Source organism: Sturnira hondurensis, unplaced genomic scaffold (assembly GCF_014824575.4).
Source record: "Sturnira hondurensis isolate 20B ecotype Veracruz unplaced genomic scaffold, ASM1482457v3 Scaffold0021143, whole genome shotgun sequence".
Lineage (NCBI taxonomy): Eukaryota > Metazoa > Chordata > Mammalia > Chiroptera > Phyllostomidae > Sturnira > Sturnira hondurensis.
Window position 1 is genome coordinate 7,921,388 of NW_028093774.1, and position 12,848 is coordinate 7,934,235.

Genomic DNA, 12,848 nt, shown 5'->3' on the forward strand with positions numbered 1-12,848 from the left:
TGTAGAAGTTGAGTAGCTTTCCAAAGATCAGGCATCTCAATGGGCAGAACTGATGTCTGGCCAAAGTCTGCCCCTTTCCTTCACCGTGGGGTGATCATTGAGAGAAGCCAGCACCAAAGTGAGGGACACTGTCATATTGAAGAATGAGACTAATGTAGGCACGGAGCAGAATCATGGTGGGCAGCCTTAGTGGTCTTGGTGAGAATTCACATCTAATTATGTAGGTTGTGTCTTCACTTTTTAAAATTTTCATTTTGTAGCATCTTTGTATCCCGACCAGATCGATTGAATCTGGGGAACTTGGTTCTAAGCCAACTTTGTCACTAGCTAGTAACAGCCTTTGAATATGTTACTTAATTCCTCATACATCAACTCTAAAGTACACTCCGTCTCTAAATTAAAATGTATGTATAGGTTGAATTGCCATGATAAGAGGATATGAAGCCAGTAGCAAAGCCATAAAGGACCCAAGCATTGCTCTTTAGTTGTCTCTCCCTTGAATTATGTTCTCTCAGGTTTCCATTCCCTAATGAAAGCATTAAAAAAAACCCTTTCAAAATAAGCTTTTTGTTCTTTGGTCAAAGATAGATATAACCAAATCCATGCAGATAAAATTAGAGATCTTTCTGTATTTGTTCAAGAGAACTGAGTAGGAACAACCTTAAGGATAACTTAATATAGGCCACACCACTGCACTGGGGCCCTGGGGCATCGTACATCTCAGTCATTTGTTTCCGGGCTTAGGACCACTGATGGGTTCTAATGGTGCTGTATCTCTGAATTTGACTGTTTAGCAAAATAATACAAGATTTTTCTGGAAAGGGCACTATTTTCAAAGCAGCATGACACTCACTGCAATTCCCCATGCCCCCAAGGTACGTATTGTGGGTGCTGCGTTAATTTACTAGGGTCACTAAGTGAGACACCACATACCAGGTGGGCTTCAACCACAGAAATCTATGGTCTTGCAGTTCTGGAGGCTCCACATCTGGGACTGAAGTGAGCGCAGCGTTGATCCCTTCCGAGGGAAATGAGGCAGGGATCTGTCCAGGTGTCTCTCCGTGGCTTGGAGATGGCCACCTTCTCCCTGTGGCTTTACATCATCCTCCCAGTGTCTGTCTGAGCGTGTGTCCAAATTTCCCCTTCTTGTACGGACATCAGTCATACTGGATTAGGACCCACCCTAATGACCTCATTTTAATCCAATCATGTCTATAAGACCTTCTCCAAATACAACCCCATTTTCGGGTACTGGGGTTTAGGACTTCGATATGAGTTTTGAAGGGTCACAATTCAACCTATCATAGATGCTTACACTCACCAAGGGTGCATTACAGGAGAGGAACCCCGAGCCTGGGAGGTCCACCATGGAAACAAGCCTGCTCTTGTCCAAGGGAGACCACTTCATCCCTCAAGGTTTCTCACAGCAAACACGACTTGAAGAGCAATGTGCAGCAGGGATGCCCCGGGTCCGTGTGCACTGCCTTTGCCCACAGCACCGCGGTCAAAAATCTCAGGTGAAGGCGCAGTGCTACCGTCCTCGGAGTGTTCCGGTCAGATTCCGTCTTTACACAGCTATGGAACTGATCGCCCCGCTCCAGAAGTTGTCTACACTGAAGAAAAGCCTGTGCCACGCCTCTTTGGTTTGCAATAACTGTATTTCTAAATATTTTTCATACCAGTTTGGGAGTAAATGTAGAGCTTGCCGTATTATGCTCAACTATTATGTTATCTGCTCTTGTCACATAATGAGAAACATTTTTAACTTAAGGGAAGTAATGTTTCTTGACTCTGTAGTTGCATATAGCAAAGGAACTCAGAAGTATGTTTGAAGTTATCAAATAGAAGTAATTCTTATTTCTCTCAACAGATGGAATTGCTATTTTTCTGTGTTATAATATTACTTTTGAACATGTTTGATTTTTCATCAGGAATAATATATAACAACAAAGGTAAGTTTCAGGCTCTCTAACTCTCCATTTCTTCCCATGGGTTCTCTTTTACATCCCTTCCTTGCTAACAGTTAAGATATTTTTTTTTAGTACCTCTTCATTACCATGTCTTCCAATCTTCTGAGGTACTATTTATCCTACTCTCATTCAAAACTTTCTAATGATGTGAATCTATTGTTAAGTTGTATACATAGAGACTTCTCTTTTTGTTATGATATTTCATTACTTAGAAGTCATAGAATCTTTAAAATGTAAGGAGTATTTTATATTTGCAAAACTTTATTTGAACCTCTTTTTTCCCCCATGAATAGTTGCTTCTAGTATGAATTATAAACTGAATTATCAGGCTAGTAGATTGAGACTGAGAAAATTTTCTGAAATACAGAATTTAACTAGAGTGGCCCCTTGGTATCTGCAGGGCATTGGTTCCAGAACCCTCCACAGATACCCAAATTCGAAGGTGCTCAAGTCAGTTATAGGACATGGTGTAGAAGAATGCACACAGTTGGCCCCTCATCCCGTATCTCCAGATTTCCAATGGTGGATCAAAAATACCCACCCAGATCATGAAATGTGTTAAAATTGGAGGCCGAGAATGGAAATAGAACCTCACAAGCACTCCCGGAGTGCGGGAGTGTAGGTTGTGTGCGGGGGAGTTTGAGGAGGGGCTTGGTCATTTAACACTGTCCCACAGGGTAAAGGGAGAATGGCCCTCAGACACAGGGGCATCTTGGTCCCACTCTGACTTCCTGTTGTGAGTCGGGTGACCTTTGAGCAATACCTTCATCTTCCAGAGCTGTGGTTCAGGAAGGAGCAGACACTAATACCTATGGCACAAGGTGGACCCAGAGTCTGGCTCAGATTAACCCAAAGGAATTAGTTTCCTCGGTTCAGCTGCTCTTCCCTTATGGAGTTCATTCATTAGGCTATGGAATGGCAGTAAAGTTTTTTTAAGCAGAGAAGTGATTTGGACTTTAGAATCAAACTATAGCTTTAAAAAATAGATCTGATAGCCCTGGCTGGTGTAGCTTAGCGGATTGAGCACTGGCCTGCGAACCAAAGGATCACGGTTTGATTCCCAGTCAGGGCACATGCCTGGGTTGCAGGCCAGTTCCCAGTAGGGGATGCATGAGAGGCAACCATACATTGGTATTTCTCTCCCTCTCTCTTTCCCTTCCCCTCTAAAGATAAATAAATTTTAAAAAATCTAAAAAAAAGAAAAAATAGATCTGACAACATTATCGGGTGTGAGCAAAGTAAATGCATGCGATGACTCTGAAAACTGTTTAACATTATAATCTCACAATATACTTTAAGCCATATTTGTGATACTTGCATTAATATATTTTCTTATAGGATTTTGAGAATAGCAACTGTTAAGTTACACAATGAATAACATGTAATCGATCATAAAGGAAACTTATTTTCACCTCCCATTTTCGGAGACTAGTTCCTCCTCTGTTCTTGGATGAACATTCGGGCAAATCCCATGAGTTTCATCTTTTTTTGGGTTATAAGGAGGTGATTTGATTTTCACCTTATTGTGAAAATCAATTCTTTGATTTGTCCCTTCAAATTCTTTCTGCTAAGACCCACTTGCCACTCACAGAGACATTTGAGGACAGGACCCTAGATGACCCAATGCTGCTTATTTCTCACAAGTGACCAATTCATGCATCTTTTTCCCCAGAAAACCTGGATGGTTCAGGACTCTCAACAAAGCCACCTCCTTCCCATAATTCTTTGTCCTATCCTATCAGGCAAATCATCTCTTGTCTTTTTCTAAGCAGGAGTCTGAGTTTGTACCCCAGATCAAAGCAATATATGTTACATTGTTGAGTGTTCCCATCAAAGCCTCTTTTCTCAGACTCAAGGTAAGGAGAAGGAATAGAGGATTCTGGAAAGATAGCAGAGTGGGAAGCACCAGGAATGTGTCTCTCTACCTAGGCAATGTGCTGGAGGAATCTGATGTAACTCCTTTGTAACCCCGAAATCTACTGAAGACTTTGGTACTTCCAGGAGAAAACTTGGACAGTAAATCGTAGCTCATTTTAGTCATTATCAACTCAGCACAGTAGAAGCTACCCACACCCCATTCTCACCCCCATGGCAGGCAGCTGTGCTCACGTCTCGAGAAGTTGTGTACAGCTGGTGGAAGCCGGGGTGGGCAAAAAGAGCCTTTTGAGCACTTGGGGCTAAGTGCTCTGATTGCTGCTTCTGACCTCAGACGGGCAGACAAAGAGGCAGGCAGCCGTTATTGTTACCACTTCCACCTCTGTGGTTGCCAGAACCTCTCCCTCTCGCTGAAATTACTTTCAGGGCATTTAAAGGGCCAATGTCCTTTCCCTCTCCATTTTTCACTTATTTCTCCTTCTGGGAATCAGACATTAAGGACTAGGACTAGGACATTTTAAAAAAAATGGAGCAAATGAGAAAGTGACTGCACGTGCCCAGAGAAACGCGGAGGCTCAGAAAAGACGTGAGAAAACCTAACGTGTACCCCACGGGCTGAGCCTGTTCACAGAGACGGCCTGCACAAAAGCTCACAGTAAACACAGTAACAAAAAACCGAACCCTGGCGAATGGGGAGAATCTGATGTCTAGAGTTACCACATTATTAGATTTAAATGTTAGTCTTCAACAGCAACGAAAAAAATCACAAGACATGTAAATGAACAGGAAAGCATGGCCCATTCAAAGGGAAAAAACAAATCCACAGAAACTTTTCTTGGAAGAGATCTGATGGCAGATCTACTAGACAATTCCTTTAAAACAATCAACTTAAAGATGTTCAAAGAACAAACAAAACATGTGAAGAAGGTCAACAAAACAATGTGTGAACAAAATAGAAATATCAATAAAGAGATCGAGTAAAAAGAAGCCAAAAATAATGCAGGAGATAGAAAGTATAGTAACTGAAATAAAAAATTCATTAAAGACATTCAGGGGCAGATTTGAAAATGTACACTGAGGAATCAGTGAAACTGGAGATGGGACAAAGGAAATTATTGAGGCTAAGAGACAAAAAGAAAAAAAGATTGAAGGAAAGCAAATAGAATAAGAGATCTCTGCAACATTGTTAAATGGACCAACATACACATTTGAGAATAACTGAAGAAAAGGGGGAGAGAGAGAGAGAGAGAGAGAGAGGGAGGGAGGGAGGGAGGGAGGGGCAGAGAGAATATGTGAAGAAATAATGGCTGAAAACCCCAAATTTGATGAAAGGCATCAACATAAACATTCAGGAAGCTCAACAAACTCCAAGTAAGATAAACTCACGCAGATCCACACTGAGACACATTGTAATCACACGTTCAGAAACCAAAGTAAAGAATCTTGAAAACAGCAAGAGAGAACAAATCATTAAGTTCAAAGAAGTCTCAATAAGATAGTAGCAGATTTCTCATGAGAAACTTTGAAGGCCAGAAGGCAGCTGGCCAATATATTCAAAATTCTCAAAGAGAAAACCTGTCGATGAAGAGTTTTATAACTGGGAAAACTTCCCTTCAGGAATGAGGAAAAAACTAAGGCATTTTCTGAGGTAGTTTGTTACCACTAGATTGGCCTGGCAAGAAATTCTCAAGGGGGGTCCTGTAGGCTGAAATGCAAGGACACTAGACAGTAACTTAAAGCCATGCAGAGAAATAAAGATGTCAATAAAGGTAAATACTTGGGCAATTATAAAAGCTAGTATTCTTGTAACAATGGATTGCAACTCTACCTTTTTTTTAATGTGATTTAAGAAATGGACATTTCTAAAAAAATATATTAGTCTACAAGTCAGTGTTATTGTAACTTTGCTTAATTTTAGTTAGAACTCTAGATACTATTTTCTACATAACTTAAGAGATTAATACCTTTAAAAGTATTAGTTTATGTTTTGGGGTGCACAATGCTTAAAGATGTGACTCTGTGACATCAGCAACTGAGAGGGATGGGGATGGAACTTTTTGTGTGTCATTGAAGCTAAGCTGCTATTCATTCAAACTGGAGTGTTTACCTTTCGGATGTTAAGTGTAATCCCCGTGGAAACTGCGAAGAAAATAGCTGTTAAGTTTCACTGCAGAAAAATCAGCTCACTGTTGCAAAAGAAGTCAGTAATGCAGGAAATGAGGGGGAAAAGGTAGAAGGCATAGAGAAGGCGAATAGCAAAATGACAGAAGTCTCTCTTTATCAGTATTTACGTCAGATGTAGGTGGATTAAACTCTTCAATCAAAAGACAGAGATTGGCAGGATGGATGAAAACACACACACACATGCAGCTCCAGGCTTTATACAAGAGATCTGCTTTAGATGCAGATAAGGAGAAGGGCTCTCCCCGCCTCCCACCCTCCTTTGTGTGGGAGGGGTCACCTTTGTGTTACTAAGCTGTCTATTAAAACAAATTTTCTTCCCAGTCTCCAACTCCTGACCCTTTCATAAGCTCACTGAGGTTGAGGAGCTAAGAGTCAAGGACTGTGTTTAGACCATCTCTGAAAAGTTTGCACTGTAGATTTGTATGTGGTATTTTTTATTTTAGCCTTTGGTCAAACCTTCCTTTTTAGTGTCCTGATTCTGTATCCTTAATATTAAAGATGGTCAAAGATTTGAATTTTAGGTAGACATGTATGAATTTAAAGCATACAATTGTAATCATTCTTTAAAAATATTTTATCAGTTTCAAAATATGATTTTAATGGAAATTCTATCAGTAACTTAAGATATATTTATATATTTGTGTTATCTAGGTGACACAGAGGAACACTTTTCTTGTGGTAGCCAAGGGCTTCACCAAAAGGAAGAAATAATCAAGTTGTATCTGTCCTCAGATGACTTGGTGAGGCCCACTACCCGCATGTTGCAATCTTTTACATTCATTCCTTTTAACTCCGTCCGTAGAACCAGCGGCACTGCACACTTTTCAAATAGCTCCTACCGTGTTCAGACTTGGGGAGGGACAATTGTTTATAAGTAATGATCCTCTGTGTGCCGTTCCACTGGGACTAGGTAAAATACGTCATTTAGCCATTGAATGCCCTCGGTGGTTTTGCTTTTTATTTTTAGATGCCTGATCCTTCCCCTTATTAAAAGATTGGCTGTGATGCTTTTCCTCAGTTATGGAAGTGATTTGTACTTTTGAAGGTTGACAGATGTCGCCTAGTAGACAAAGAAAGGCATCTCACTGACCTTCAGAAATAACCTTTCCCCTTTACGACAAGTGCCACATTGCAATCGTCATTTGGGTGAGGGATGACTGAACTCCGTTGACTCAGATAATGGCAGATTCACACCAAAACAAAAGAAAACACACTATTCACATAGCCATGCAGCAAAGGCTAACAAACACATAGATTAATAAGAAGTGAACAGGTTCTTTAAAAATCTATGACAAACATAATAAAAACAAACAAAAACATCCTACAAGGACACATACAGTCAGCCCACACTCTGCTTTGACTTACTTCCAGTTCCTTCTTGATATGCCAAACATATATATACTTTTCTTAAATTTACAACTATTGTGAAGTGCATGCCCTTTGAGTCAGAAAATGGTTTTCCTATTTGTGTTTACATTTTCCGGGAAAGGAAAGGGTTTAGAGAAAGAGACTCGTGTAGAGAGAAATCTCGGTCCTTCCATGTATGGTCTGCGTGCCCAGGCACAGGTTACTCAACCTCTCAGGTCCTCAGTTGTGTCCTTTTTAAGGGGAGTTAGAACCTACTTGTTGGGCAGTTGTGTGGTCGTAGCCTAGAAGTGGTATTAGTAAAAACAATAACTAAATGTATAAACAGCTTATGTGTGTCAGACGTTTTTTCAAAGTGTTTTGAAAAGTGTGTTCCGAGTGTGTTCATTGTGACATTTAATCTTCTTTCAGATAAGAACTGTAGAGAAATCCTAACCCTGCCCTCGTAGGTTCACTGACTTGGGAACCACAAAGACAACTGAGCAAAGACAGATCGACAGGAGAAAAAGATTGTATTTATATATGATAAGGAGCTCAAAGGGATGGTTAGAATTTAAGGCGTCCTAACAAAGAGCAATAGAGTGCGGAGGGTGACAAGACAAAGGAAAAGGGTTTTAGGTTTATCTTCCTTTCAATCCCCATTAAAATGGAAGTTCCCCGAGGGCAGGGACTTTTGTTTCATTCATTTCTGTCTCCCCAGCATTACGCCACTGCCTAATTTGTAGAAAGGGCTCAGAAAATATTTTTGGAATGAGTATGTTTCGCTACTTTATAGCTAGGGACTCTGAAACTCAGGTAACTCTCCCAAAGTACTGGGAGAAATAAACAAGTTAAAACTCTTAGTATTTCTCACCATTTGTGATTACTGCATTTTCATATACTTTCTTAAAACTGGGAAATATCCAGCAAAATGCAGTAAAATGAGTTTTGCTTTCTATGTTGCTTCTTTTTATTTAGACACAAAGTAAGGATTTCTACATGGGGTAATGTGTGCCTTTGACGCTGTGTTTATTAAGCGTCACAATTTTATGACCATCTCTGTGATGTGAAGATTATTATGAGGATAACAAAACCTATTGAGACACTAGCATAGTAAGTTACTGAGTTCTGAAAGTGTGTTTTTCAAAACAGACTCTTTCCCCAAAAAGAGTTACTAAAGATACCAGTCTTTAGCAGCATATATTTTTCATAGATTTCTTCTCACTTTTAAATTAATGTAATATGCTTCTCTCCACTGAATTGTCATCACCTGTTTGTTTTTCTGCCCTCTTTCCTAAAGCAAATCCATTGCTTTTTCCATTCTAAAACTAAGCGTTCTTCAGAAGAATTTCTAAGCGTGTTCACATCAGGAGGACTTGCTCCCAGCTTGGAAATCATAAACAGTACATATACTGGCACCTTCCACTTTAATTTAACTTTGGTAATTACACTTTATCTTATTCTGCAATATGTTATTAATAAGGAGCATAATCTTTTTTATAGAATGTGTTTTTAAAAAATAGCTAGTGCAGTAATATTACATATATATGTATAATGCAGGTTATACTTTTTGCTTTAAACAGTCATATGTTTTTTAGCCCTGGCTGGCTGGTGTAGCTCAGAGGATTGAGCATGGGCTGGGAACCAAAGAATCACTGGTTTGATTCCCAGTCAGGGAATATGCCTGGGTTGTGGGCCAGGTCCCCAGTAGGGGGGTGTGCGAGAGGCAACCACACATTGGTATTTCTCTCCCTCTTTCTCCTTCCCTTCCCCTCTCTCTAAGAATAAATAAATAAATCATTTTTATAAATTAGTCATATGTTTTTTAAAGAAATTAAGAGAAGAAAAAAGTGCACATGATTGCTTACTACTTATCTACATATTTACTATTTCCACTGCTCTTCATTCTCTTCTGTAGATATAACTTGCCATCCGGTGTCTTAATTTTTAGCTTGAAGAACTTCCTGTGTCATTTCTTACAGAGCAGGTCTACTGGCAACAATTTTCTGGGATTTTTTCCCCTTGAAAATGTCTTGTTTCCCCTTCCTTTTTTTGGTAATGACTTTATTAAGACATAATTCACATACATACAATTCACCTACTCAAAGTGTACAAGTAAGTGATTTTAGTGTGTTTGTAGACTGCAGCCCCATGTTTTCTTCTGAAATGTTCCTAGTTTTACCTTTTACATTTAGGTTACTGATCCATTTCAGTTCATTTCTGTGTATGGTGTGAGGCTGCTGGGGGCCACATCGTCCTTCTGCGTCTGGCTATCCTACTGCCCCAACAGCATTGGTTGAAAATACAATACGATTATTTTTCCTGCTGAATTGTTGAGGCGACTTGGTTGAAAATCAGTTGACTACAAATACGAGAGCTTGTTTCTGGATTCTTATTTCATTGCTCTATCCATCTCTTTTAAGCCCGCACCCTGTTGCCTAGATACTGTTGCCTTGTAGTGAGTTTTGAAATCAGAAGAATGAGTCCTACAACTTTATTGTTTTTCAAGATTGTTTTTGCTAGTCTTTGTATGAATTTTGCTAGTTTTTATATGAATTTTAAGATGAGTTTGCCAATTTTTGCAAACAAGCCAGTTGAAATTCTGCTAGAGATTGTATTGAACCTATAGATCGAATTGGGGAGTATTGCTATTTTAAGAATATTAAGTCTTACAAACATGAATATGGGATATTTTTCTATTTACTTAGATTTTCTTAATTTGTTCCAATGTTTTGTATTTTTCAGAGTCTAAGTGGTATACTTCTTTTGTTAAGTATATTCATAATGTGATATTTTATTGTTTTGATGCTATTGTAAATGAAATTGCTTACTTAATCCCATTTTCAGATTGTTCTTTGCAAATATGTAGAAATACAATTAATTCTCATATATTGATCTTGTATACTGAAAACTTGCTGAATTCACCTATGAATTTTAATAGTTTTTAGTGGTCACAATTTTTGAATAACAATATTGTCAGATATAGAATTTGATTTTGCCCTGGCTGGCATAGCTCCGTGGATTGAGCGCGGGCCTGCGAACCACAGGATTGCAGTTCGATTCCCAGTCAGGGCACATGCCTGGGTTACAGGCCAGTTCCCAGCAGGGGACTCACGAGAGGCAACCATATATTGATACTTCCCTCCTTCTCTCCTTCCCTTCCCCTCTAAAGATAAATAAATAAAATCTTTTTAAAAAAAGAATTTCTGGTTTACTTCCTTTCCTTTCAGCATTTTGAATATGTTACTCTGAATTTTAATTATGTCACCTGACACTATTGTTTCTGAATGAGAAGTCAGCTGTTAATTTTATCATTTTCTCTTATATGTGTCATCTTTCTCTGAATAGTTTTAAGATTGTTTCACTGTGGCCCTGGCCTGTGTGGCCCATTGATTGGGCGTTAGCCACAAAACAAGAGGTTACCGGTTCAATTCCCAGATGGGGCACATGACTGGGTTGCAGGTTCTGTCCCAGGTCAGGGTGTATAAGAGAGGCAACCGATCAGTGTTTCTCTCTCACATCTATGTCTTTCTCCCTCTCTTTCTCCTTCCTTTCCTCTCTCTCTAAAAATAAATAAATAATTTTTAATGGTCTTTACCTGAATTGAGTCTCTCTGGGCCGCTTGGATTGTAAGTTTACCAAATTTGTAAAGTCTTCAGCCACTATTTCTCTCCCAAAATGGCCTGCCACTTTCTATGCCTCTTTTCCTGCCTCAAATTCTAATTATGCACATTTTGGAACTTGTAATGTTGCCCCACAGATAGCTGAGTCTCTGTTCATTTTCTTTCATCATTTCCCTCTTTTTCGGATTGGATAATTTCAATTGCTATATTTCTAAGTTCATGTATTCTTTCTCTTGCTATCTCTAATCTGCTTTTGAACTCATCTAGTAAATATTTTTTTCCAGTTATTTTACTTTCCAGTCTGATATTTTCCATTTGGTTTTATTTCTGTATTTTTAAAAATGCATGTGCTGGAATTTCCTATCCATTCCTTCATTAGGACATTTTCCTTAAATCTCTGAACATACTTGTAATAGCTGCTTCGAGGCCTTCATCTGCTATCTGGACTCATTCTGAGTCTACCTTTCCCCCTGAAAATCAGTTATGCCTTCCTGTTTCTTTTCATGTCTTGTCATTTTTGGTTGAAAACTGGACATTGATGATAATAACTGTAGCAACTCTGGATTCTGTTATGTTCCCATGAAAATTTGCTGTTGTTTTTGTTGGTGGTGGTTTAAAAGGCTATTATATCCCTTGGCACAAACTGCAAATTGTCTTATCTATGGTTTCAGCAGCTGATATAACAGCACAGTTCTTTTAGCTTCCACTGCTGGGTGTTTTGTTTTGTTTTGTTTTTTATGTGGCCTCCTATGGATCTTCTCTGTACTCGTGTTGCCCAAGGATTTGGGAAGAGTTTATATTTAACACTTAGATCATACTTGCAGTTCATTTGCTCCTGGGATTTCCCTCTTAAATTCCCAAATGCTCTATAAACACCAAGGCCTGTCCTCTTTACACAGGAAGCCAGCACTGCTTTACATTTGCCTACTTGAGCTTGACTGTATGATATTCCACTTTGTGGCTGTAATATTATACTTATACATAACTGATGAACATCTTAGTTATTTCCAATCTACTACTATTACAAATAATGATAAAAATATTATTTGAATATTATTTGATAAGAATATTCTTGAATACATTTCACATATATGTGAGTATAATGTAGGATAAATTCCTAACAATAAAGGTACTGGGTAAAGGGTTTGTGCGATGGATGTTTTGTCTTACATTTGTTTTTAAGAGATAGGGTGTAATAGGCAGAAATAAGTGTTACTAACATTGTTTTCTGATGTTTTTTCACTGAAGTACAGTGTTCAAGCTAACTGGCTGATTGTTATTCCCAGAGAAAACATTACAAAAAGTACAGGTAAGAGTGATCTGAATTGATTATTTTAGTCATGGGTCTGGATTCCCAAATTTAACAAATAAAAATATTTATTATATTACAAAAATATTTGCTATCCCATGTAAATATCTCATATACTATAGTACTGGGGTCATACTAAAAATTACTTATACTTAATCTGAAATTCAAATTTAATTGAAAATTAATTTAATTTCTATATCTGAAATAGATTGTTCTGACACATATAACATTTATATTACTCTTTATTTAAAGTAAACTTATTTTCTAGAACTTAAACTAGAATATTGAGAAATTCCTATACCAATTAATTTTATTTGAACCGAATCATTAATCTTAAAATGTTATAGGCTATAATGTGTAATGTATTATTATACTGTGAAATCTACTGTTAAGTGTTATGTGATAGCCCAGTTTTTGTACTTATTTGCCACTTGGTGAATTATTTATTCAAATCTTTTTCAAGTTTGTTATATATTTTAGATACAAGTCCTTGTCAGATATATGATTTGCAAATACCTTCTCCCAGTCTATGGCTTGTGTTTT

At 38.3% G+C, this 12,848-nt stretch overlaps 1 protein-coding gene across 1 annotated transcript in view; it reads left to right on the forward strand.

Moving 5' to 3' along the window:
- CATSPERB (catsper channel auxiliary subunit beta) overlaps positions 1-12,848 on the forward strand; it is an 85,881-nt gene that overhangs the window by 9,602 nt on the left and 63,431 nt on the right. The window contains exons 2-4 of the mRNA XM_037031326.1: positions 6,681-6,769; positions 8,674-8,814; positions 12,245-12,305. Of these exons, the coding sequence (XP_036887221.1) occupies positions 6,681-6,769; positions 8,674-8,814; positions 12,245-12,305 (291 nt within the window). The remainder of the gene's footprint in view (positions 1-6,680; positions 6,770-8,673; positions 8,815-12,244; positions 12,306-12,848) is intronic.